This window comes from Temnothorax americanus, unplaced genomic scaffold, assembly GCF_048541705.1.
Source record: "Temnothorax americanus isolate GAGA-0224 unplaced genomic scaffold, ASM4854170v1 Scaffold47, whole genome shotgun sequence".
Taxonomy (NCBI): Eukaryota; Metazoa; Arthropoda; class Insecta; order Hymenoptera; family Formicidae; genus Temnothorax; species Temnothorax americanus.
In genome coordinates, this window is record NW_027509624.1 from 667,299 (window position 1) to 693,865 (window position 26,567).

Below are 26,567 nucleotides of genomic sequence, written 5' to 3' on the forward strand. Positions count from 1 at the left end.
GGAGAAAAAATTGAAAAAGAACTGCAGAGAAGGATTAGTCAAAAGGTCAAAGAGAGGGATATATATGGTTTATTTATCGGGTTGTATATGTCAATACACGAGACGAGTTAGGCTGAAGTCACATGGCATGTATTTTCCGCGTAACCAATTAGAAGCGTTTCGCATTTTCAGTTACGCATATGGAAGAGATTACTTTACAAAATTTCAAGAAAGACTGTGTCAATCCAAAAATTTTATGAGACTCAATAAACTTGAACAGTTAAATGAGAAACAATTAAATATGTTGATGTACAACCATTTTTATGAATAAAAGATATAAATAATTTTAAGAATTTTAAAAAGATAGAATTATCAATATGTTTAGAATTAAAAAAAATTAGAATCTAATTACGATAAAAATAACAATAAAAACATATAAGAATCTTCCTCTATTTAAACGATTTTTATTTTAATATCGATTAAATTGACTTAAGAGGATTTGTTAGTTTGTTGCTAATAATTTCTATAATTCCCAAAGCTTATCTAGAACATTTGTATTTTGTATAGATATATTTTTTTATCCAAGATCGATGGTTCTTTTGTATTTAAAATTCTTCACGATGCCGGAAGCTACCTACATTTTCGATAAAGGTTTTCCAGTGTACGTTCTAGTAAAAGATAAAAACCGTTTTCCTAACTGTTTCTTTATATATCGGATGTGCGTACAACCGCGCGTCTATCTGAAAAAACTGCTCTCTCAAGCCGGTCGGTCACCCATCCGAGCATACCGCGCCCACTTTGCTTGACTTTGATGATCGATTGGACAAGTGACGATCCTCGACTGACTCTGACGCTTCCTTCTTACCTGTACTTGTCTACAACATATCTTTAAATTGTTAAAAAATCTTATGGATCCTTAGGACGTGGAAATTTTTTACGGAACGGCACATATATGTCCAATGTGATCTGATTAGAATCTCAAAATCTGCTTATATAGTATATAATAAAAGCATATCATATTCAAGAAGTAAATAATAGAATAATGCTAATAAAGTTTGAAGATCACGACTGCGCAATAACGAGTGCGAAAACCGAGAATTCTGAAAATTCATTTGACGTCTAAAACATACGCCATTTTATAAGTAATTCTATTAATTTTATCATATTTAATTTATAACGAGTATTTCTCAGTCCCAAAACTAGTCCCTTCTATTTCTCCATAAAAATCCGGACATATTATTTTATTTAGGAGGCTTGCATGTACTAAATAAAAACGTACTTTACTATATACCACACACGTGTGCGTGCTCGTTTTCTCTTGCGCGGTCGTAGCTTCTTCGTTCCTCCACATTTCGTCTAGTATTTATTGGTATACAGGTATGTACATATCTCGCCGGCGCGGGGTTTTCCCGCGAGAGCTCCTTCGTTATATTTTGTACAAAGTCCGTGTAAAAATACAGCAGCCCCATCTTATATCAATTATAAGTTTATGTGATTCGCGATAAGAATTAAAATAATAACAGTCTCGCCTCTCGGACGTATCAAATATTCCGAATAGGTTCGGATCGAGACCACTTGTGCCCTCGACTTTGTTCGGATCCGAGTGTTGTGTCTTGTGTCATTTGGCATGCGGGGGGACACGTGCGATCCCACCATACCCCGCCACTAATCGTTAAATGGAACAAGAAGCACTCGAGCTTAACGGGAATGACTACGGCATTTAACTGTAGGTACGAGCAATCAATTTGTTGGGTGGGTTGCTAGTCGGCTCAGCCCTATCGTCACTCGCGGATCAAAAATAGTGTGTTCAGCTACGACTACTGAACTAAGATGCTTTCTCAGATCATACGACGAGCACACATACATACGGGAAAAGGTTTTATACGCCGTTACGGCAACACCAGCAATTTTCCCTGCTAGATAATTCGCACGACAGTCTTCGAGATCAGCGCTGCTATCCTTTTACAAAAGTAAATCAATCTTCCCGTGTAAAATAAACGGGAGTTAGAAGGAATCTAATTTCCAGAAGGAAACTTTTTAACTTTGTTATTCTGTTTTTATTCGGTTAAGAAATTTGAATAGAAATCAGAATTCCTTTTAACGCCAATCTTTTCTCCTTAAAGTATGTATGTTTCGTGAAAAGTTTTTGATTCTCTTACTGGTTTTCTCTCTTAACAGTACAACTATAATTATTTTTTTCTAATTTAGTACTAAGAATAAAGTACAGTAGTTAATATCGTGCGTATAGTTCAAGTTGTTGAATAAAGAGTTGCGTTTAAGTTACTATGCTAAAACGTGCGAAAAAATACGGACATACGTTGTTATGTGATATTTAAAACAGATTGTTATCTATTTTCCTTTCTAAACTCATTCACGTTTCTCATTGTTAGTGAACGTTTCGCTTTGATTTCGCTTTTAATTAATTATTTTCTCGATTGCTAAATGTCCGTCGACATCTCTAAATGGCGCAAAATTCTTCTCGTATGTATATGTTCTCCATCGCGCTCGCCGAATTCTTATATAGGATCGTTAGAAAACTGTTAATTGCGTAACAATACGCACTTACGAATTTGATTCACTTCGCCGCGACTAAGTCTCTCGGTAGACTACACAAGGGTAACAGCTACGTTTTATCATCTACACATTGTCCAAATATCTGAATATTTCTGCTGTCTACCTGCTGATTCTACGATCAAGCTACACGCTTTCTTGCTTTCGCCCTCTTTTCGCTTCTTTGCCTCCTTTTTCTTTAGATTGTAACGCAAATCTTACGACCAAAGCGGAATACGTACTACTTACTTGTACGACATATATAAGTATGTATCACAATATATGTGTATATATATGTATATGTATAGATGCATATATAGACACAACGGGGTACGAACGAAGTTAACGAGTGTTCGGATTAATATGGATTAAACGCTCGCCGCGCTTGCACGCGAATTCGTAGCGATTTCTGCGCAGCGACTAGGCACAACAAAGTGAATCGCGCGACATGGCTCATAATCGGTTAAACTGGTTAAAGATTCGGGAATTGAACTGAGATTTCAGTGGATTTAAATGCTGCAGATGTGCGAAGCCGATTTCTTCATCCTTTCTTATTCTCTTCTGTTTTCAATGTGTAAAACGTATTGATTTTTCAAATATCTCAAATAGCTTATAAATTAAAAATTAACTTCTTACTCTCAAAGTTAAGAATTACGTTAAGATAAATTCCCCTTTTATAGAATGCGTCCAATTTTAGGAAATAAATCCCATTAAATTAAATTTTATTCAATCCACGATATAGCATCAAGAATTTAACTCATCGAAATGACATCGATTTCAATTCCCGATTAATTTAAGACGGGATATAACACAGCTCGGTCTTAAAAGTAAAAGCACGCTTCCTTAAAATTTAAGCAATTCTGTCTAAGGGTTCATGTAAAAGTAACATCACATCTTCTTATGAATTAAGTACATTTACGGGAACGTGTGTATGTATGTGTATACACACATACACACATACGCGCGCACAAGCGGATCTCTCTGGCGAATTGTTGAATTATGAACACCCAGCTTCGCAGTTGTAGAACTAATTATGGACGTACAAAACACGGTTGGCCACGTATAGTTACCGCATTAGACAAAGCACAATTTTTGCGAAGTCTTAGCTTACCTATATACGTAATAATTATAAATATTCTTATGAGCTCTGGAAGTTAAAATATCGCTCACTTAACAAATTAGGCTTCAACTTCTGACTTAACAATTGCGTATCAATAAAATATAGCGCTAAGTTTTAATAATTGATTGACACATTCTTTGAAAAGATAAAGAACGAAATAAAATTAATTAGCGATAAGCTTTCTTTAATTCAAAATAGTACATGGTTCGGAGATAAAACTTTCCCTCGCCGGAGAAGTTAATTCATTTAACTTCGAACAGTGTATATTTTAAATTAAATACGACTTGCTTACGTGTTAAATTATATAAGTACGCAGCCATATTAATAATTTTAGTAAAATAGCTTCAATCAAATTAAAAGAAACCTATCAGACCCTGTTTATCATTTAGTAATTTATACGTAAAATGTAGCTAGTTATTTTTACGTTATCTCTATCTCTCTCGTTCTCCCGCTGAATAATACTTCTTGTTAAGGAATGATACAAAAATGAATGCCGCCAACGAGCGTATTAATATTATTAATGTTATTATCCTTGAGTATCGAGTCCGTATCGATCCGACCTTGTTACTTTATTATACAAAGCGACTCCTCATAGTCTCGACACGTAAAGCCGGTGGTATGAGAAGTCGGCGATCGTAAACGGATCTTAAAGAGGATGCATTAACCGTACTCATACGTGTTGGCTAATAAGAGCTAGTTTAGTTGATTTCATAACGATTAACCGAGCCGGCTTATCGCGGTTTGTCGCCATGGGTGAAATCGTGGGCAGCTCAAGGGGATCGCGGCGACACACCCGAAAGGAATGCACATGAAGCTGACTCGTGAAACGCGAACACGCGATACTCTGTATCGAGATATGCTTTTAGCTCGAGTGCACGTGTCGCGAGCGCAAGGAACTTAAACTCGGCAAATACATTCGACAATGCGTTGCAAAAGAACATCAATTAACCAGAATCGATTTTGTAAATGTATGAATTTTAAAACGCTTGTAATACGAAGCAAATGGTAACCGTATTTCCTCAATTTAATTTTGGAATTAAAAATGTTTTCTTCTACTTTGAGTATTGTACAGTAAATTTGATTATATGGATATTTTTCTGCAGAAATTTGTTTGATAAAAGAAATTTAATTATAAAAGAACAATTATCTATTGATTCTAATTAATCAATTATCTTTTGCAGAGCGAACAGGAATGTCTGAGCGATAAAACATATGTACAAATAGAAGTTACATTCAGAAATGCGGTCAGACATGTAAGAGGCATAAGTATACCAAATGATAGCACCAGATATTGGATTTCAACATTTGAAGATCGAGTATGAAATAAGAGAAACACCACGTCTCCACCGTTAACAATCACGAGCAACGGAAATCGCCAAAAGTCGGCGTAATGGGTGTCACTGAAGATATTTTGTATATATAGTCTTAACAATATAAGCAATATCCGTTGTCGGCTCGTCTCGTGATTCTCACGGATGTACTGAAGATGCAAAGTATATCCGATAAGATCCTTCACGAGATGCGATTAGAAATTGTCGACAATAGGAACCACGAGTGAATAATAACGTTATTTTAACGTTACAGGCAGATCGGGCGGCGAAGAAACAAGAGACCCTCTCGACGATCTGTTCGGAACTTGCCTGACATTCTACGATTTCTTCCATCAATGTCAGATCAGCTCTGATCGTGGTACATTAAGTTTTGTTCCTCTGCGTCGATACCATAGCCCTAGCTAGTACGTTACATTATAGCAATAGCTATAATATAGAATTACGTGTTAATTATATCATAGCTAAAGATATAATGTCGCAATTTTATAATGTATTTTAGCTATATTATAGCTAGGGCCATAATATAAAGTATATAATAGCTATGTTACAGCTAGGGTTAAAATATAGAGTATCTTATAGCCGTATCATAGCAACGACCGTAATGTAGTGTCTGTTACGACTACATTATAACTAGGGCTATAATCTCAAAGGGAGCGACTAATAAAAGTTAGTCAATCAAGGCTGCCGACGCAATTATGTCATCCTCTTACGACCGATATATCGCCATTTAAATGAAAACTACGCCATTTCTCAGACGTGATTTTCCCTAAGCGTCAGAAAAGAGGGTACAGAGTAACAGCACAGGCACAGTGTAAAGAGACTTTAAGATAAAGCATTACTTTCGACGTCCCAAAATACCGAGTTTGCATTTTGAGATTAATGTTGCGCACTGATCCCTGAAAATTTAAAGCTACCATCGAAAACGAATTGTAATCTGCATTCATAGCATAGTTCCGGGAAATATTAGACGAGTAGATCAATATTTATATATTTGCGGCGCTTACACCAGTCGCACTTTAAACGATGGATTTGGCCCCTTTCTTTGGAAGAAGAAAACTGGCTTGATCGTTGAAAAACTAGCGCCGACACATTTTATACGTTCGTCAGCGCAAATTCCGTTCATCGCAATCGCGCGTGAGAAACGTTCATCGCCGATCACAGCGCGAACGTTCGCAAACGTATAATCTGTCGCCGCGCTATCGCTCCACTCTAGAGATGCGGAAAGGAAGAATGACGAAAATCAATGTCACGCCTTTGCGACGTGTGCTTATAGAGCGAACAGTTGAAAGAAAAACGAACCAAGATTGTTCGATAAATCGGACAACTAAACGAATCTTCCCTTCCACGTTCTCGGACGGGATTTTTCCACGCACGAGCTAGCTATTCAACGCGAAACTATCTATCATCCCGCGCATCCTGAAGTATTATTTATTCTCGGGCTCGAATACAAGGGATGAAAATATGCAAGACCTACTTAGTCGCGTAGCGATTCGAAATAAACTCAAATAATATCGAAATCCATGGTCACGTGTCCGAGAAGAGAAACTCGCTCTCGGATAGCAGTACTTCCAGATCGGAGGGTACGGTGTGCAAGTCGGAGTTGGCCGGTTCCGGCAGATCACCGCCGCTGTTTCCGATGCCGGTAGGAGCGATTTGTCGTGCTCTGCCTATCCTAACTCGATCTTTCCTCTTGACCGTTCGCAGAAGCACCCCGGTCCTTGGCAGTTTCGTCGTTCTGCTATTCGTATGATTTACAGCTGTGGCCGGTGCCTGCGCCACTTTATCGGACTTGCGTAACTTTACGCTGAACCGGAACGGCGGCTTGTACACCACCTGAAGCCTCGCACGTTCCTTCCTGGCGAGGGAATTCGACGAGTTCTTCAGTTCCGCACCAACCCTTCCGGTTTCCGCACCAGGACGTCGAGTGGATGTCAACGCCTGTTGCCTCGACACCGGCACTCTGGACCCCACTGCTCCTCCGCAAACCGTCAGACCCACCGGGGTCGACTTGCTTTTCGGCAAACCATTGACTTTGGTCCGTGCATCGATTTCTGGTCGACATTGCGAAGATGCCAATAACCAAGAGCGCACCTTGCTTTTAGGATCAGCGTTTGTTTCTGGTTCCTTATCCGTTTGCATTGCCGAATAGTCGATCACCTCCTTTCTATGTGTCTTCTTACGCTTCCTCTTGTCATTATCGCCGCCGCTGCCGCCGGCCGGATTATTGCTGGTACTTTGTCCTTTATCTCTAACCGATGTAATCTTCTTCCGTTTGTTTTCCTGCGCTGCAGCAGCCGCGACTTCGGCCGGTCTTTTTCGCGCAAAATCGTCCACCTGTCCGGTAGATGATCTCTTCGTCTGTTGGTTTTGCTGTTTCTTCTTAGCGTCCTTTAAATGCAAACGGAAAACTTAAGAATTTAAATTCCGAGATGCAAATATCAAATTAATATATTAATACATCGATAATTAAAATAAACAAGTCTATTTTCTATTTAAATTAATTTTACCTTATTAGACTTGTCCGCGTGTCCACCATCTTTATGTTTGCGATGACACCTCTTTTCTCTGACCTTCTTGCTAAGAGGAAGTTTGGCACGTGCCGGTGGATGCACCGTCACTCCTTCCGTACCTTCCGGTGGAAGCCGTACCGTTTCCGTTGTAGAACTGTGGATTATCGTGACGGACTTTAGCTTCAGGTCCGGTCGTTTGCCCAGTAATCTCATGCTGGCCACCTAAAAGAAAAGAAAGAAATCTTACGTGCTTGTAAATAAATTTATATTTTATTTATTTTTTCATTGACAATAATTAGCAGAAATACAAAAAAATAACATACTATATCGTATATATATATATATATATGTACATTTCTTTACATATTTATTAGGCAATATTTTATTAATAAAAAATAATTTACAATAGAAATTCAAATCACTACTTTATTCAAAGCTTTAATTAAAGTTTATGTTATCTAGAATACGGGAGCCACAAGAATTTTTGCTTCTACGTGATACTTTAATCAGTAATCTAATTAAATGTACCGCAGAGGGAAAGGTACAACAATGCAATAGCAAATAATTTTTGTAAAAAGCAATTAATCCAATTATTTTACAACAAATATTATTAGATTTCAATAGCCTACTATGCATGTGTCCCTACACTTACTCTCAGCATTGTATTTATCTCTTTTCCTTAGTCGTTTCTGAACATTTTTAACATATATAATTATATGAAATTATTGTTTCTTGCGCTTATTTTAACAAAAATATATTTGTTCTATAGACTTGTTTAATGCAACAATCTCATCAAACTAGTTTTATTAATTAAAAATAATAAATTAAGATATAATAAACAACAGAAAAATTAATTAAATTTGTATTTTTAAAATAAATAATCAAGTACATGAATTTAAGAGAAAATGTAGGTGATGTTTTTATACTTACCAGCAACGATATCGCTATTAAAACTATCAGAGCGGCTGCATACCAATGTTCAGCGACCCACCGTCTGAAAGTAGCGAGGCTCTCGTCGGATAATAAGAGCTTCCTTAAAGTTGCTAATGGACCGCTTGGATCAACCTGAATAAAATATTTTAATTAACGCCGTTACCCACTATAATATCTTCCACTATCTCCTGTGACCAAGTTCCACTTACCTCACGACATTTTTGAAAGACATCACAGTAGCCATTATAATCGTTACACGGAGTTCCTGGTTTCGAGAACATGTCGGGAATATCATATGGCGGGGAGTTCCAGTCGAAAGACGATCTGCGAAGAAAAGTAGTTGAATTTAACAAATTTTTTATGCAAATTGATCGACGAAATAATATTTAATACGAGATAAACATACAGGCACGGTTGATTTTCCCCGGGAAGTCGACAACATAACTCGCAAGCCTTCGTCGGCGGATCGCTCGGGCCTGGTATGCATTGGCAAGATTCCAATCCGTATGCCAAGCAAATGCTGCCAGTGCACTCCTGTGAAACACAAGTTTCGCGCACGTGAAACAGATTATATTTATTCATTTAATAAGAGCACGTGTACGGTTTTTAAGGACTGATATCTACCCCCATGAAGCAAACCAGTTCACGATTACAGATGGTCTTATTAGGCTTGTTAATGGACGGCGGACAATACGGAGAATCACCGTGACAGAAGCTCGCATCGCGGCAGCCGTTGTCATCTCTGCACTTCTCTCCGAAACGGTACTCACACTCGCCAGTACAGCACGGACCCTGAAAAAAAAGCAAACAGAGTCGTCAAAATTACGTCGTGTTATACGCACGATGCGCCGCGTAATTACGTTATGCATATCTGTGAGTAAATTGCCTAAAGTAAATTTAACAAGATATTGCTTAAATTAATTAATATTTTCGACAAAATAAACGAACATCGAGCGATAAATGTGCATCAGCGAATCTCAATATCTTTTGCATGAAATACTGTATGCAAGTTATTAAACATTATTTATTCATTGCGTTAAATGCTCCTAATCGTGCAACAGAAATTTTATCAAATATTAAAAATATAATGGCTTCATAAACAATAGATTAAAATGTAGCACATTTTAAAGATACTACTTTTATATACGTATTCTGCTATTAGAATATTTAAACAACTAAATAAACATTTAAATATACATAGCTGAATAAACAGACATTTTAAAAATTTGGACGTTTGAACGCTTAACATTTAATATTCAAGATTGAAAAAGCACAAGCGCGGCTACAAGGTCCGGGTTAAATTTTGAGCAAGAAAAGTCGTCCTAAAATTCCCCCGACAATACAGTCCAACTCGCATTTTTTACAAGCGTCATACATACTTGACTAGGACTGCACTTCGAGCCTGGTGTGAGCGTGCACGGGGTCTCCGTGGGCGGCGGATAACGGCGCTGGGGAAAGCAGCACGAGTCTCTGCAATCTTCCTCCCAGCCGCAGTCGCACTGCTCGCCCTCCTCTACCACGCCGTTGCCGCACAACGATACTTGCGGTTCTACAATAAACAATGCAAAGTACTGTCAGGGTTAGAGCAAACGGGGATAGAATAATTGGACGAGCAGATGGGAGCTGGTGCGATCAATTTCGTTTCGTTGCGACGTCGCGATATATCGCGTTCGCCGTTGCTCCCACGGCATAAAACTCACCGGTGAAGCATCCCTTTGGCGAACGTGCCTTGCTGTTGAGCACGGGATTTATGGCGTTCAGGCTGCACGGGCTGAAGCGGTTGTTGTTGCGTTTGTCGCCGCTGGTAGCACGGGCGAACATTATAAAGTTGCCGTCCTCGCCGCCCGGTGTACATTGTTCCGGATCGTGCTGGTCGCGAAAGAACAATGAGATGTATGACGTGAGCGTCATTCGTTTATTGACTGGACAACATCGTATAAAAAGGCCGCGGAATATAGAACGCACCGTTTTGAACGCGACGGAAGTATGTACGTACCGGTGAGCCAAAGTTGTGGCCAATCTCGTGAGCCAAAGTAACGTGAGAGACCGCAGGCGGTACGTGCTTCCCGTAATTTAATAGGGTCACTATACCGGTATTCAGTGATTTCATGCTGCCACGGTAATGCTGCAACGTTATTTCGACAATTATTTTTTTATTTTTTATTGATTTATTTTTTTTCAACTTAAGTTTCATATTCGCGACGATTTACAGTTCAACGGTCGCGAAAAGAAATCACATCATAAAAAATCAATTTTTTTGTCGGAATGGATCAGCTGATCGCCATAAATAGGATCATGCTTCAAATGTAACGTCGATCAGTACACATAAGGATAGATAAATTATTGTAGATTTCTTTAAAGTCTAAAATTTAATACATTTAAGTTATAATTTAATATATTTTAGTGTAATTCTCATTAAAATTTAGTTACTTCCATACTATTCGTAAATTTATAAAAAATTTACGAAAGTCTATTAATACTTTTCACCCACGCATACCCCGTTCTTTTCACACACGCCGCCGGCATTCTTGAGATCGCCTGTCCACGCCAAACCCAGAGTTCCCATCTCGAAATCCCGATACGTGAACATATAAGCCAGACAGAATGCGTCATAATCCTCCTCTATAACAAGGCAAACATCAACGTATTATCAGTTTAGTCCTCATTCGCATATTGACGTATTAACATTACGCCATATTGCGGCTTATTAACAAAGAGCGACAACGAGGTCCTTACCTGAAAAGAGCTCTAAATATTTCTCCACCCCGTAATTGCCTGGGAAACGATAATTAGAATCTCTCAACGCTTCCTCGCTGTGCACTTTGATGCGTTTGATCATGAAGCTGATGTTATCCGACCGCCCGTCTTGATTGAAATCTGAAAGCAGACGTGAGACGCTGTTCAAAACGCTAGTTGTTTCTTAAATTGCATATTTATCGGAACGGAATAATTCACTTAAACTCGTACATTATTCCAGTTCTGTTTCTTGCACCTAACGTTGACAACTCCCATGTGATTACCGTTCTCTGGTCTAAGCAGAGTAATTCGCGTGTAATATGGAACTCACACAGTGTGTGTTATACATAATGGAACACAGTACGGTAATGAAAATACCATATGTAAGAATAAACAGACTGGTGTACGTTTTACAACGATATAGAGTGACAAATCATTTATCAAAATACTTTAAACATTTCACACTTTTCGCGAAAAGCACCAAAAACATATCTCGTGTTAATTTTCAAATTGTACACGTACAGCTTTAAAAAAATATGTTATACGCTATTTGTTTAACATTAAAAAAATTAATTTTTTCGTTATACGAAAAAAGATTGCAAGAATCAATATTTTTTTTAGAATTAATATACATTTTCCATCTAGAATTAAGATTTGTTGTTTGAATAGTTTATATTTTACACAACAAGTGTTTCTCAAATTAAATTGAATATTACCGTAGAATTTGAGTAACATTAAACTGGGTTATTCACATGAGTAATATTCGAAAACTCTGTTTTGCTCTATTTCCTCTAATTATTTACTAATTATTTGCTTTTTCGCCCCGGCCTTTGCAATTTCCCGTTTCGTTTATAATTCCATCGCTTTTATCACATTATTATTTATGTCGAAATTGTAAACGAGAAAAACAAAAAATTAGCATGCACGCGTACGATGTGTACAAAGAAAATTTATTATTTTTATCGTATTTTCCATATAAATATCACGCTTAATTGTGCTTAATATTAAAACATAAATTGATATAAATTCAAATATCAACGAATAAAAATCGAACGAATGATTGTTCATTAATTCTTCTTTTTTATGATTTCCTTCTCGTATTATCATCAACCGCGGCAGAAATGGTAAAATTCCAGAAAATTTTCATAATTCCCGTAAAGTTCCTCGGCGTTCCTCGAAAAGTCTCTGAATTTCTTCGCTTTTTTTCTCATTTTACTTCGATATTCCCTGGTCATTTTAAATTAGATTCTCCCGACGTTTTTTCGCGTTCCTCAAGTAGTTTTCAATTTCCTCGACTTTTTTCTCCCCCTCGGCCTTTGCCATTTTCCCGACTCGCCGCGAAAACTGTTAGGGTGGATCATCTTTCACCGCGCGTTCCGCGCGCGCGCGCGCGTAGTATATCGCCGCGAGGAAGAACACCCACCTGTGTATTTGTAGATGGAGTTGACTTTCTGCACGTGCCTCGTCATCACCTCGATACAGGCTTCCTCCGTGCCGTATCGCGCGAAAAACTGATGGTCCGCTTGCAAGTAGAGCATGCAGGTAGTTTTCCGGGGATCTACGGTCGCGCGTTTGTGCAGATGCCTCGCGATCCGATCTTTGCCGCTCGCGCTGCGGACGGGGACGAGAAATAAGGTCGGTTTTATTGCGCGATGAAAAACGCTCTCCGCACTCTCCTCTCGCAACCTCGAGCTCCTATAGTTCCTCCGAATTCTATTTCAACTTTCGCGACGCTTGTTGTCGTTTGTCGACACACACGTTGCCAGTACTTCGCTAACAATTGACACGCGAATTGACCCAGAAGACAAAATCAACAAGCATTTCACGTTAGAGTTGAAACCGTCGTCGTTCTGCATCGTTTATTGTTCCTTCCTTCATCAAATCAGTCATTTAAAAAAAGAAACGTATACGTATACATATGTATATCACGACAAATTGCATTTTGAGAAAAATAGAGTCTACAATAAATGTTTCTTTACGTTACATTTGCTACATGTCCTTTTCCTCCTATTATTTTTTTTTTATTTTTTTGTTCTTTGTGCTCTTTAAATAGATCTTTGAAGGTAAAACATTTTACACCGGTACGATCTAGTCCAAACTTTCTCGCGCTTTTGAAAAATAAGTTCTGTGACGTACGATAAAATGGATTTATTTGCGTGCGTTAAGCAGGAAAAAGGTTCGGGCTTTTTCTCACTAGGAATGCAAAATACTCACGCGTCCGTGTATTCGACGTCATTACTCGTTTCCAACGTTAACACCCTCGCATTGTTTTCCCTTGAGTAGAGAGCAACGTGCTCGCCGAGCAGGGGCTCGTAGAATGCCTGAGAATTGTTGTACCTATATCTGGAAGAACAGACATCGCGAAGTTTAAATTTACATTTAAAGTCCGCCATATGAAGACTGACTTGGAACGCATAATATATGATAATCCCGGCCGGCGGGAGTTTCCTTTACACGTGTCTAAATTATAGCGCGTTTGCTAACAGTGTGTGCTCTTTTATCATTTTCTTCGTCCGCAAATGTACTTTCATAAAGTAGAAAATATACGAGAGAATATAAGTGCATGTGTGGAAGAATGTCTTAATAAGGGCGCAGCCATTGCGTCGCTCATATAATACTTGAATTAATCAAAAAATATATATATCAAATTAAAATATTATATAAAGTCTTTAAACACGCGAAAAATCATCTTAACACAATCGTATCAAAACCAACCATCTAATATTTAAAAAGTTCCATGCAAAATAAGCTATATAAATATGTAATTCTAGAAGACAACTTTAAATTAAATACGAACGCACGCCTGTCGACAAAAAAGATTATATACACATATATCATCATAATTCGAGTCTTAAATATATTTTATAAACTAAGAAAGCTTCGCGAACACTATTTTAACGTCGTCGTCAAACTGAAAACGATCGACCTGGATTTGGTCAAAAATACGGAAAGCAGAAAAAAAATAATTGAACTCAAAACTCGTTATCATGATCTGAGGGATGGTTTACATCCTCATCTACATCGACGATCGTCGCTTAGCGATTCGAGAGAAATAGAACTCACCTATCGAAGGAATCACGAAGAGACCCCTTTTGATGCAGCTGATGACTGGCACAGGGTAATGGATGTGGCGGGGTGGTAACGTCGGAGGTGCGATAAGCTATGCTGTGATAGGGCGGCGACGTGTCTTCATTTTTATTCAAATACCTGCTCGTCGGCTCGATATAGTACTCCTCGAATCTGGTCACGACACTGCCGTCGAAGAGACCGTCCTGCGTAACGACGCCCTGCACCACGGCGCTCTCGTCATCTGTGAAAGAGAACAGGACACGATGCCGGTTAATAAAGAATCAGCAATTGAATTTGTAGAGACAAAAGGGACCGTTTACATCATATAGATTCAATCAACATATAACTGACAATTTTTATCACCTTTCTCCATTATCAAATATTTAAACTCGCGCGCGGGTAATAATTAATATGCAATATATGCATGTATATATTATATACATACAGTCTGCATACAAATATATAATATTGTATAAGATAATATAATCTATACACGTATTTTATAATTTTTATAAATATTAACAATTAAATGCTTTCACGTTTTCCGGCTAAAACTTGACCCTCCATTTAACTTATTATCTGTTTTACACAATTTCACAAAATTCGTAAACTATTATAAATTTTCTTTTTAACGTAAATTCTTAATAAATATTTCAGTTTATTATACCATAAATAAACAATCATATCAATTCTTTTTCATGTTACACTCGTACGAGAAATAGATCGTTTTTCATAAATTCGAGATACGTACATGTTAACAGTATTTTTCCACGACAATCTGCCGTATTTTAATAACGCTCGCAAGAATTGAGATTACTAAACCCATTATTAATAGTTTCCGCGGAGATGGATTCGCGTTGAATGTGCGGCGATATAACCCCGCAGCTACCTTTTAAATCTGCGAAAATATACGAGGGCGAATCGCGACGGCAGAAGATTCGTTCCCACGGTGCATTTTAAAGTTACCGTCGCGGGGTTAATTATATTTGTAGAAGCTTTCGTTTCTCCGTGTCGTCGTGCTTTCATTATTTCTTATGAAATTTTTGCGACTTCGCCCGAGTTTAGCGAAGGCACGCGGTGACAAAGGGAAGAGGTATATGGTAACTTTTCGGACGGAATTAGAAAGGATTGCCAGGTATTTAGGATCCGAGGACGAGCCATAACTTCGTTTCGTTTCGCTTCGCGCCGTACCAAATTCCATCCGGGCGGTTCAACTTCCTGAGCGAAACGACAGATTTCCGCGGAAAATTCTTGAAATCGAAGTTTGCCGTCACAGCGACGAGCAAGAAATTCCTTCTATTTGCTCTATCGCTGTCGCTAATGCGCGATGTAGCTTTGCGTAATTTATAAGCATAAAATATGTGCAAATCTCATGCAAATAATGTGGGTTAGGTAATCGAATCGCGATAAGTATTATATTATAGGCTATGAAATAACATTATTAAATAATTAAATAAAACTCCTAAATTCTAAATAAATATATTAGTTTCTTAATACATTAACATTTTATGTAAAACGTTTAATTTCCAAAATTTAGACGTTTAAATGCAAAATTCGACCAAAGATTAGTTATATTTCCATTCTACTCTGTATTTTCTTCTTTCTGTGACAAGAGGGTGCACTGATACAACAATAAATAACAGAAAGATTGAAATTTATCTGGTAAAAGCAGCGTGTACTGGAACTGTCGCTCAATATGTACGTCGCTTCCGATACAATTTTGTAAAAACGTCGCAGATTGACGGACGGCATAGAAACTTGAGTGGAAGACGGAAAATCATGACCTCGGAGGATCGAGTCTCTTGATTCGAAGCGAAATTTGCCGGGTAAAACGTGGGTAGATTCTAGGAATTCCAATCGTCGATCATAGAAGATATTCCGGACTATCGCTAAAGGAAAGATAAATCGACTAAAGTGCTATCGCGAAGTCGGAGAAATTTACGGCCGCGTGTTACTTCCTACAAGTAATTGTTTGGATCCCTTTGGTTGTTGGCGCGCGGCGGATCCGTAAATTCACCCTTCATGGTAATCGATACCCTAATCCGCCCCGATAAAAGGGACAATCAGCAGAGGGGTTTTATATCGCGCGCGGGACAATTTAACTGCGGGCGCAAAAGGAAACAATTTACGCGTGAATAAAAATAAGGTACCTATATATACAAACATGTTAGATGTTATATAAAAAGCTAATTTATCACATTTAAGCTTATCGCTCTTTTTTATTTATCCTTACAGAACGATTTGTAACTTTCAACTTGAGGTTGCAGAAATTGAATCGATTTAGCAAGAAAATTATATTTCGAGACAAATTTTAATTCAAATCGAAAATAAGAATATAAAATTAAACGCAAAAATGAAAATAAAGAACAAGACACACACACACGAAGTCAAACATTATTTCAATAATAAAAAATTATTAAAACAAATTTAACTTAATTTATAAATTGAATAGTACCTAATTAAATAGAAATTTGTCAATAAATAATTTTACCTTGCATTTTATTTGATTTCATTTATATAAGAAACTTCGGGAAAGAATTAAACAATAAACTTGCAATATTTTTAATATCTAATACGTTATTTATTTTTTAATGTAATCTTAATATAAAATTGATTCTCTCTTAAATTTAAAATCGAGTAAATGTAAACGAGAAATTTAATATTGAAATTTTTTTCTATTTCTTTGTAGAGATAAAAATTTACCTTTATATGAAGTATCTTGTATATGAAGTATATATATACGTATATATATATATCTCTTCCAAGTTTTCTGAATTATGCTTTCTTTGATAAATTTTTTCTTAGCGAAGATATAATAAGTCATATAATGACATCTTTCTCAGTTTTGCAATATTATCTATATATCTATAACTATATATATTTTTTAATATCATACTACAAAATAAAACTTAAATTAAAAATCGCATTCAAATAACTTAAATAAGATAGCAAAAGTCTCGTTACTAATTTGCACCCGTCGCAATCTTCTCGAAAGATTAAAAGTCTTGTCATTTTTCTTAAGCTGACCTCGGACTGCTCAGGGAACTCGTGGCTGAAATACCAACTAGTGATTTTCAGGCACGCCGCGAAGACGATTGCTCCTTTTTCCCGACCGCAAGAACGTCGTCGATTAGAGTCGAGGAAGAGACAGCAGCAGCGCGATGTCGGGGATGCTTAGCGAATTTCAGATCCAGGTGGAATTCCGCGATCGGTTTGTCTAGAAAAACGCGGGGATTCTCCTCCTTCCAATCTACGGAGTTTCCGCGGCTAATTTGAACCCATTTCGCGCGATAGCTGTGATATTAAGCGTGAACGACGATTCCCCGCGGACGAGTTGGAAAACATAATCGATGTGCAACGGCGTCGCGTCGTCTCTTCTTCTCTCGACGAGAGATCGCAGATGGAAAGTGGACCTCCCGCGAGAGGCTCGATAGTGAATCTTGGATGGGGAACGAGGAGGAAAAGTAAACGCGTATAATAGGAAACACGGGGAGAAACTAGGCTATCGCCAGATTAAATTCGATCGCCGCGGCTTTGACGCAGGTCGAGGTCAAATCTTCCGCTCTGCGGATATACTGTCCAGATTATACAATCTACAAATCGGGGCATCTCAACGCAGTAATTTAATTCTCAAAATATATATAGGGATACTTTTTTGTGCGCGGTAATTGAATGGGTTAGATTAAATTTTAACAAAAGCAATATTCATGGAATAATTTTTGTAACTCTTCAACACTATTAAACACAAAAGGATACACAATACTGATGTGTATCTTGTCGAATATCTCGAAATATATTCATTAAGATGTAAAAATCGACTATAACGACGCCGACTGTCAAGACGTGGTTAATGTTGCTTATTTCGCTAATTAGATATAATTATAAATTAGATAAATACATTGTGTTCCGCAGGAAGAAGAGCAGGGATGTGGAGAATCAATGAATTAAAGACGGCCGGTAGTCTACTGATGCGTCCGCGCTTTTGATAGCATTTCGTCGGCTTTTTTTCACGTTTGAGCGCTCAAAGCGAAGAGCTACAGCTTAATCTCCAGCGAGCGAGCGTGAGATCTCAAACAGGTGTGAGGAGTGCAGATGAAAGGCTACTCTTTTTCCTGAACGGTAAAGAACGGATAAGGATAAACGGGGGAAATGCGATAATTGCATGGTAATTAAAAAATACACTGAAAAAATACTAATTACACGCAAGCACGTACCAACGCGTGAGTAAAGCGAGGAATAGAGAATATCAAAGGTAAAGAGAAAAAAAAACAAGATTGTAGAAAAATACTCTGTCCCCCCCCTCCCTCCCTATGAACGACGAGGAAAACGTGATAATTGCGTGGTAATTAATAAATACATTAGGGAAGTACTGATTGCATGCAAATGATAACTATTAAACGCTTAAAGTGATAATAAGCGCAAGATAAAAAGCTAAAAAGCAGAAAAAGCATGAAAAGAGGAAAGATATTTTCTCCACGATTCAAAAAAAAGGGACAAAAGTAAAGAATTAAATTTTCACATATAATTGCGCCGTAATTAATAAATTACGGGGCAAACGTAGACTAACGATATAAATTATCATATTGTACAGTATATCCGCGATTATATATATATATATATATATATATATATATATATATATATATATATATATCGACGATAATGGCAGAGTACAGTAAGGGCGGAGAACTGCGAGAATTAAAAGAACGTTACTTCTTTTCTACGGTCCAAAAAAAGGGAGCAAACGGAGAGATAAGTACAAAGAAAGTAGCAATTAATAAACGTATTTAAGAGAGACCACCAATTGTGCCAGATAAAAAATATGAATACTGAAGTGCAGGGGAAGCAGCGTGCTATATAAGGGCAGGAAAACAACACGATGGACAAATAAAAGTATATACGGGGATTATAAAACTGTCTGCATATGACCGCCAACGGTGCATCATCCATTTGATATAGCTTTTGTCCAGAACCACCGAGCTGCCATGCCGGTTGCTCGAGACAAAAAAAAGAGAGAAAGAGGAAGAATCTGCGCCCCGCAGCTTAATCGAGTCTCGCATCCCGACGCGACAGTTTGGACAAGTGTAAAGCGGATAAAGAGTAGATCGCGCGTGTCGACGTCGGGGAAAACAAAGAAAAATTGATATAAATCCGGGATACGGCTGGACCGTGGGAATAAATAGGGAAAAGTGGGATGTGTACAATTAAATGCGACGGCGAAAGATGAAACTCTCATATCTCTCGTCAAAATTTGCATCGATTCGTGATTTCCGTAGAATCAATTGACTCGCAAAATTTAAGAAAAAAAAAGTTACACGCTGCTGGATGTCGACGCGACACACGCAGCTTTGAATTTGAAACTTTGTTCGACTGCAGAATCAGTATACCTATTTGGTGGATTGTTCAAGTTCTATACTTTGTTCGCGATGTGGATACAGTCGCGTTCTTATGGCGCGCGTTATATACGTTGATCAGAAACGCCTTAAGCGCGGCCGGCTCGATTAGAAATCGCGGTGTTAAGCAGCTCGCGTTATACAGTCTGTCGCCGACACGCCGCGTTGTAGCATATAACGTACATACAATCGTAGTTGTACGCGCCGGCAATTTATCAATTATTCATCGCGGCGTTCACTATCGCGAAATATTATTCAGCGCGGTCGCGCGATAGTCAAATTCCCTCGTTACACGTTTACACGGTTTTACGCGTCGACGCGAGACGCGAGAAAAACATTTCCTTCCTTTTCCGAAGAGAATCGACTTCTGAAAGTAATCCCGGTGGAAGAAGCTGGTTAAGTCGGAATGACTTTGAGAGAAGAGAGATTGGACATATAGATAGAGACAGAACGGAGAAAGAACGGGTGGAAGCCATTGGAAGAAAAAGCATTTAACTCGAACGATGACAATTATAACTCATTTAATCAGCGCTGACAGACTACGGAATATTTAAAAAAGTCCTGACGTATATTCGACGAATAAATTTCGTCGTAGTAATTTTGTCTTCAACTTTGATAAATTCCAAAAATATCGTAAAATATAAAACTAAAATGATAGTATAGTATTTATAAATCATATTTAATTTAGACGAATCAGATATGAATCTAACATATAGATTCATAGACAGACTAACATGCATATAAAATAGAAATCAAACATTTATGTACGGAACACTCTTCAAGCTACTTACCCGGTAATAATATTTTAGCAGCGATTTCTTTCCAAGTTTAATAAGGTGATAGATTTGACAAAAAAGAGTGAGATTCTGAAAGTCGTCTCTTCGAGTAATCTTAAAGGGAGAAACTAGTTAAGTCAGAATGATCGCAAGAAGAGTCGGAGCGAATAGAGATAAAGGAAGAAGATTGTACATTTGTAGATGTATAAAAGTGAGAGAGGAGGAAGAAAATTCCCTCCTGGGCGATGTTGCAAATGTAAGCGAAAGAGAGAGAGAGAGAGAGAGAGAGAGAGAGAGAGAGAGAGAGAGAGAGGGGGAATCATGCAGAACGAGCGTCGGAGGGTCGTCAGAGAAAAAAAAGCGATAAAGGCGGGCGAGATACAAAAGGAAAAAGCTTTCACCGATAATTAATGAATTATTCATGTTCGAATTCGTTTTTATCACGCATTGTAGCGTGTTTTCGTTCATACTTATTCATCGACGGGCTCGTCCGACGATTTCGTGCCTCGATCCGCGATAAAATGCCCCGGCGGACATTTGAAAGCGCGATTCAATAGACTCTTCTCTCGTCGCCGATCAATTCAGGCCGAAACTTGCATTTTTCATACCTGATACGCTCTGAATCGACATACACACACACACACACACACACACACACACACACACACACACACACACACACTCTCTCTCTCTCTCTCTCTCTTGGCGGATCATGATAAATAAGAATCCGTGTCGCGATCTTTTTACTTACGTAAAGTCGCGTTTTAAAAAGTAGTAGCTACTCGTTTCTGATCGCCGCGAATAAAATGCCGAGTCGTGTTTAACGTTATGAAGTATTGACAAACGTGACGAAGACGACCGAAACTATTTTCTGATAAAGTGCTTACAGTTAAGAACTGTCATTAGATATCCTGATAGACGCCATAAGAAACGGCATATAGTTAAATGATCAATTTCCTTGCTAAATAGAGAAGCTTTCAATAACTTCGCGACGTCAGAAACCGAAATGGCATTAAAGTAACGACATATTAGCAAGGAAAAAAGAAAATCTGAAACACGAAGCACTATTAATATTTTGTGCAGCGAGATCGCACGCCACCGGCGAGCGGAGAACAAAGCAGCGTCAGAAAGATACGAGGGCTCATCTCTCTCGCATCTCGAGACGCTTAATTCTCGCAGGAGGATTCGCGAAGAGCAAGCGAACTGGTTGGCTCCCGGCGTAATCCCGAGAAGTGGCGGAGCGGATCTATGGAAACACAGAACTCTTAATCGGGAGGCGGGGCCGGGACGAGGGACGAAAACGCGAAAAAATAAAAAAAAAATACAGAAAAATCGTGGAACGCGAAACGGGGACGGGGACGGGGCGAGCGCGGCGAAGTTGCGCGATCCGGAAAAGTGCGGCGATAAAAGGGATGAAACGGAAAGACGCGCTCTCGAGCTGGGCGGGACGAACGGAGGTTTGATAGCCGAGGGGGGTAGAGGAGCAATCGAGGAGGTTTGCGATGGAGCTTTCACGGAGGAAAAGCCCTCGTGCTCGTTAGTAGAAAAATCCAATTTAGTCGCTGAACGGCTAACGGATCGGCTCCGGTCGTGGCGCGTTCGACGCGCCCGTCGAGTCCCGGCAAGCGTAAACGCTATACGCATGCGAGAAAGTGCGACCGAATGTCGCTTTATCGATCAACAATCGAATTACACTGACGAAGCGACGCGACGGTCACATTGATCTGAATCGACGCGGAACTTAGCGTACTCTTGCCTCGGCTTTCACAGAGGACGTTCGTTTACGCACTTATCTCGCAAACTTTCCTGAAACTTGCAATCCACTTTATATCCCCCCCCCGGAACATATAATAAAAGCTTCGCTAATTAATTAATCCATTATCGGAAATACTCAAAAGAATGATTTTTATACAAAGAAAAGCAGGAAACAATAATTACGTCAAAACTTGTGAATCACTTTCGTATAAATCGACACCGAACCCAGTTCACGTTTTTCTTTTTTTTTTTTTCTTTTTTTTTTTTTTTTTTTTTATTACAGTGTAAAGTTAGCACATGTAGTTATTTCTACATGAAAGCGTGGCAGAGAGCTTTTTACCTTTGTTTCTTTCGCGCTCTATGTTCTATTATTTGGCGCTCCAGCACGTTCTTCGTCAATTTAGTTAAAGCGACATATGCGAATGGCCAGTTTCAGCCGCGGCCGCGCAAAACGCGGGAGTGCCATGGCGAATGAAAACTCGCGACTACCCCGTCGAAATACGCAGTGAAAATCGCGGCTGTGCAAAGTGGCCTTTCATTGGCGGCTCTCCTCGCACCCGTATATGCTCGCACTCGCTGCGAATAGTACTTGAATATCGAATTGTTCCGCAGTCCAAGGACAACATCGAAGATTATTCGCCACCGTGTAATGTCCGACAAAGACAAAGAGGACACGAGTCATTTATCCATTTTGAGCGCATTCAGCCCAGCTTTGGATTTCAATAAAAAGTTACACGTGCGATATAACTTCTTTCGTTTTATTCGTTCAGACACACCGAGAGTACTGGAACTACGTAAATTTCAAAAATAAACGAATCGCGCCTTTCGCGGAGAAATTTTTTTTAAAATTATATGTTGCGCGCGCGACATAATTTACAAAGTGATTGCTGATGGTTTCGTCATAGTCACTTTGCATCTCTCTCTTGTAATAGTCTATTTCTTATACTAACAACTAAATATTCAAATGCAACGTAAGTTCTGCGAGTACAATTTTCCTCAATCTCTCTTCATATTAAAAAGCTCTCTTTACCCAACCCTATACTTAAAAGATTCGATGTCGAGCGATGATCTATGACGCCGTAAATCACCACTGCGGCGTTAAAAATATTACGCTATATATCTGGCAGCCTTTTTCGAGATATACATATATTACGAAAGTATGCGGTGGGTAACTCTTCGTTAAACCATCCCCAATTCTACGCAGCAATCTCTTTGAGATTGTAAAGCACGTCGTAATTTTCCTTGTCTTATACTCTTACCGGCCGATTTAATGCTTCGCGTAAAATCCCGCAGGTGTAGCCTCTTTATTAGCGTGCTGGTCCAGCATTTGTTCGATTTATTCTTATGTTTCTAAGAATTAATTATTAATCCCAAACAGAGAAAGAGAGAGGAGGAAAAAAGAGGAGATAATTAATCCCTGCAAGAAAGATAATAGGACCTTTTCAGTTTCCAACGTGCAAAATTAACAGCTTCGTCTGTGCGATACCTACTATATGCTCGTGCTATATACATATGTACGCATAGCGAAGATATTTCTTTGCGGTGTCTTGCAAGCCTTAACGTAATCGATGGTAGTATCTATTTCGCCGTGGAGATCGCGATACTTAGTCTAATGAGCGTTGGTTAACCCTCGATTGACCTATTGCGAAGCTAATCGCACGGAATAATTGCCGACCTTTTTCTCTCGCGGCGCAGCAGCACAAATTACGTGCAATGTTTCTGTATACATATGTACATATCCTGAGTACTTGCACTCTTGTTGATTTGCAAATCGACCTCGATTGTCGATTTTCCAACAGATAGAGTTGCAACAAGCGTAAAATAAGTCTCAATTTATCGGCCGGTTTTGCCGCACCGTGAAAATATTGCTATTTACAATAAGATATTTTTGCGTGACCCGCGAAACAATAAATGAGGTATATTTACATTTATCGCTAAATTGGTATTTTCCTGTATTATATACATATATATATAATATTATATTTTAAAAAATCCAATATAACAATAATAATTTATCAGTTTATATAATCAATTTTAAATTTTAACGTTTTAATTGTAAATAAAAAAATTATTTTATAGAAAAAAATTACTTTAAATAATTTAACTAATATATTTTAACTTTATATCAATTATTTAACAATTCTATTCACTAATTTTAAGATAATATCTTTTGCCAAGTAAATATCAATACTATAGTAAAGAGACATCTCATCAGATAACAAATGTATATTGCTATTAACAGCAGAGCTATATAATAATTACGCGATTCCTTTTTGCTCAACCAAGCGGTTTCAATTATTCGCAGTAACATTATTTATTGCTATTAATACAAAATTAACGCTGCTTATTACTGCTACATTAAATATATATAAAATTGATTTAGTAGAATTAAAACAGACGGAAGCCAATTCGAGTTCACCGATATCAGTAACACGAGTGTAAAAAATTTATCTAATGTTAATTATCACATCTGTATTTTTATGAACAAACATGAATTTCCGTTTGTATATATTTATAAAAATAAATTTTTAACGAAATAAAGTTTTACGAGTTTCGCTGCCCCTCTTGATCAAAGGCGCATGTTCATTCTTTCGATAGCCTTGCCCGCCTCGATTAATCCTTTCGCAATCAAGAAAAGCGATGCGATCTCTCTCGGCGAAACCAGCTATTGTTTTTCCTCGTTTCTCGACACTCGGAGCGCCGAAAGGAGTTCCCGCTTGCTTTTTTTACGGGAGTAAAAAAATGTGAAAAAATGGTTTTTCCGCGATAACTCGGTTTCTAATAAAGTTACAAGGTCGAATCGGAGCTCATTTTAAAGCTTTTTTTACGCTCTACAAATTATGTCGTATGACATTTTTACGTATGATCGATTGTTTTCGAGACATCGAACGAGAAAGGGAAATAAAAAAGTATGAGAGAGATATATTTAGTTTTTTCTTTTTACTCATTATTGTCGTCCGAACTTGCAAAAATGCTTCAAATAAAACTTGTAGAGCGTAAAAAAACCTACAATTTTTATTTGTTATTTATTTTATTTCGTTGAAAATTACGCCTTGTAGAGCGCCTCAAAGTGGAGAGTCGTTGTCATCGCGTTAGCGGCGCGTTGGTTACGTCGATACGCGGCACCGAACGCTTTCGCTAAGATTTCCGACTTCATTGACGCAAATAAGTAACATAATAGGTGTTTTTTATAGGATTTTTCCCGCTCTACAAGTTACGTTCAGTGATATTTTGGCGTACGATCGATAGTTTTCGAGATATCGAAAGAGAAAAGGAAAAAATTGAGCATTTTTGTTCGTTTTTTTCTATTTTATCGTTTTTCGCACACGAATCTGTATAAACGCTTCAAATAAAACTTGCACAGCAATAAAAATCGTAAAATGTTCTTATTTATTACTTTAATTTCGTTGAAAATTCCATACCGCACTACGCCTCAAAGTTGCAAATAAATCTTGCAAAGCCTGAAATTATTGTAGCTATTTTGAAAACCGTCAAGTTTTCTTAATTACACTTACCGTTTCATTGAAGAATACATGAAAGCGTGCAGTTTTATATCTAAGTGACAATATTTGTGAAGTAAGTTTATAAGAAAGAAATACTTATCGCTGACGCGATGGCGACGACTCTCCACTTTGAGGCGCTCTACAAGGCGTAATTTTCAACAAAATGAAATGAATAACAAATAAAAATTGTAGGTTTTTTTACGCTCTAAATATTCCGCTCTTGATCATCGCGGCAAATTATACAAACTCGAACGCGCGCAGGCCGTCGATATATCGACGGACACGCGCCGGCTGGTTTGTTAATTGATTATCGGATTATCTACCATTAAGTCGGCTCGAATCATTGCAGACAGAAAAATCGGATCAACTACTCCGGATCGATAATACTAGCATTATCGAGCACCCCGTTCGATGTACAAAGCCGAAACTTCAATTAGGTGTTCGTTACGCGACTCACAATATATATATATATATATATATATATATATATATATCCGCCAAAGTATATTAAATAATTTTCTATAGTTCAACTATAACTAAAAATATTGGCATATAATAATTATATATATTGACGTTTTTTTTACTCTTTTTTAAAAGAAGTTTCTCGTAATAAGTAGTGCTTTTAACTAATGCACATTAGCATTGCTTATTACTTAAAAGCTTTGTGAAAAGTAAGTTTATTTTCGAGATGGAAGCAAAGGCGAGAACGAAGGTTCGGCGGATAAAAACGAGCTGTGGGACGTCTGTCAAAAAAAAAAAAAAAAAAAAAAATGCGTGAAGGCGAAGGCTCGTTTAAACGCGCGGATTTTGCATACGGTATAATTTGTAAGGAGCGCATTTCGGAAATTGCATTTTCTTTGTCAGAAGCTTGGCGTGTTTGACAATAAAGCGGCGCAAGCCAAAATCTCGGCT

The 26,567-nt window shown here is 38.1% G+C and overlaps 1 protein-coding gene across 1 annotated transcript in view; it reads right to left on the bottom strand.

Annotated features, from left to right (window-relative positions):
* Positions 1-1,325: 1,325 nt before the first annotated feature.
* The window catches only part of LOC143903431 (disintegrin and metalloproteinase domain-containing protein 10), a 60,797-nt gene continuing 35,555 nt past the window's right edge, over positions 1,326-26,567 (bottom strand). The window contains exons 5-18 of the mRNA XM_077416998.1: positions 14,223-14,469; positions 13,374-13,502; positions 12,583-12,770; positions 11,160-11,300; positions 10,921-11,045; positions 10,420-10,548; positions 10,124-10,292; positions 9,803-9,972; positions 9,048-9,215; positions 8,830-8,957; positions 8,633-8,747; positions 8,421-8,555; positions 7,488-7,712; positions 1,326-7,368 (exon numbers count right to left, since the gene is read on the bottom strand). Of these exons, the coding sequence (XP_077273124.1) occupies positions 6,505-7,368; positions 7,488-7,712; positions 8,421-8,555; positions 8,633-8,747; positions 8,830-8,957; positions 9,048-9,215; positions 9,803-9,972; positions 10,124-10,292; positions 10,420-10,548; positions 10,921-11,045; positions 11,160-11,300; positions 12,583-12,770; positions 13,374-13,502; positions 14,223-14,469 (2,933 nt within the window). The 3' untranslated portion in view covers positions 1,326-6,504. The remainder of the gene's footprint in view (positions 7,369-7,487; positions 7,713-8,420; positions 8,556-8,632; positions 8,748-8,829; positions 8,958-9,047; positions 9,216-9,802; positions 9,973-10,123; positions 10,293-10,419; positions 10,549-10,920; positions 11,046-11,159; positions 11,301-12,582; positions 12,771-13,373; positions 13,503-14,222; positions 14,470-26,567) is intronic.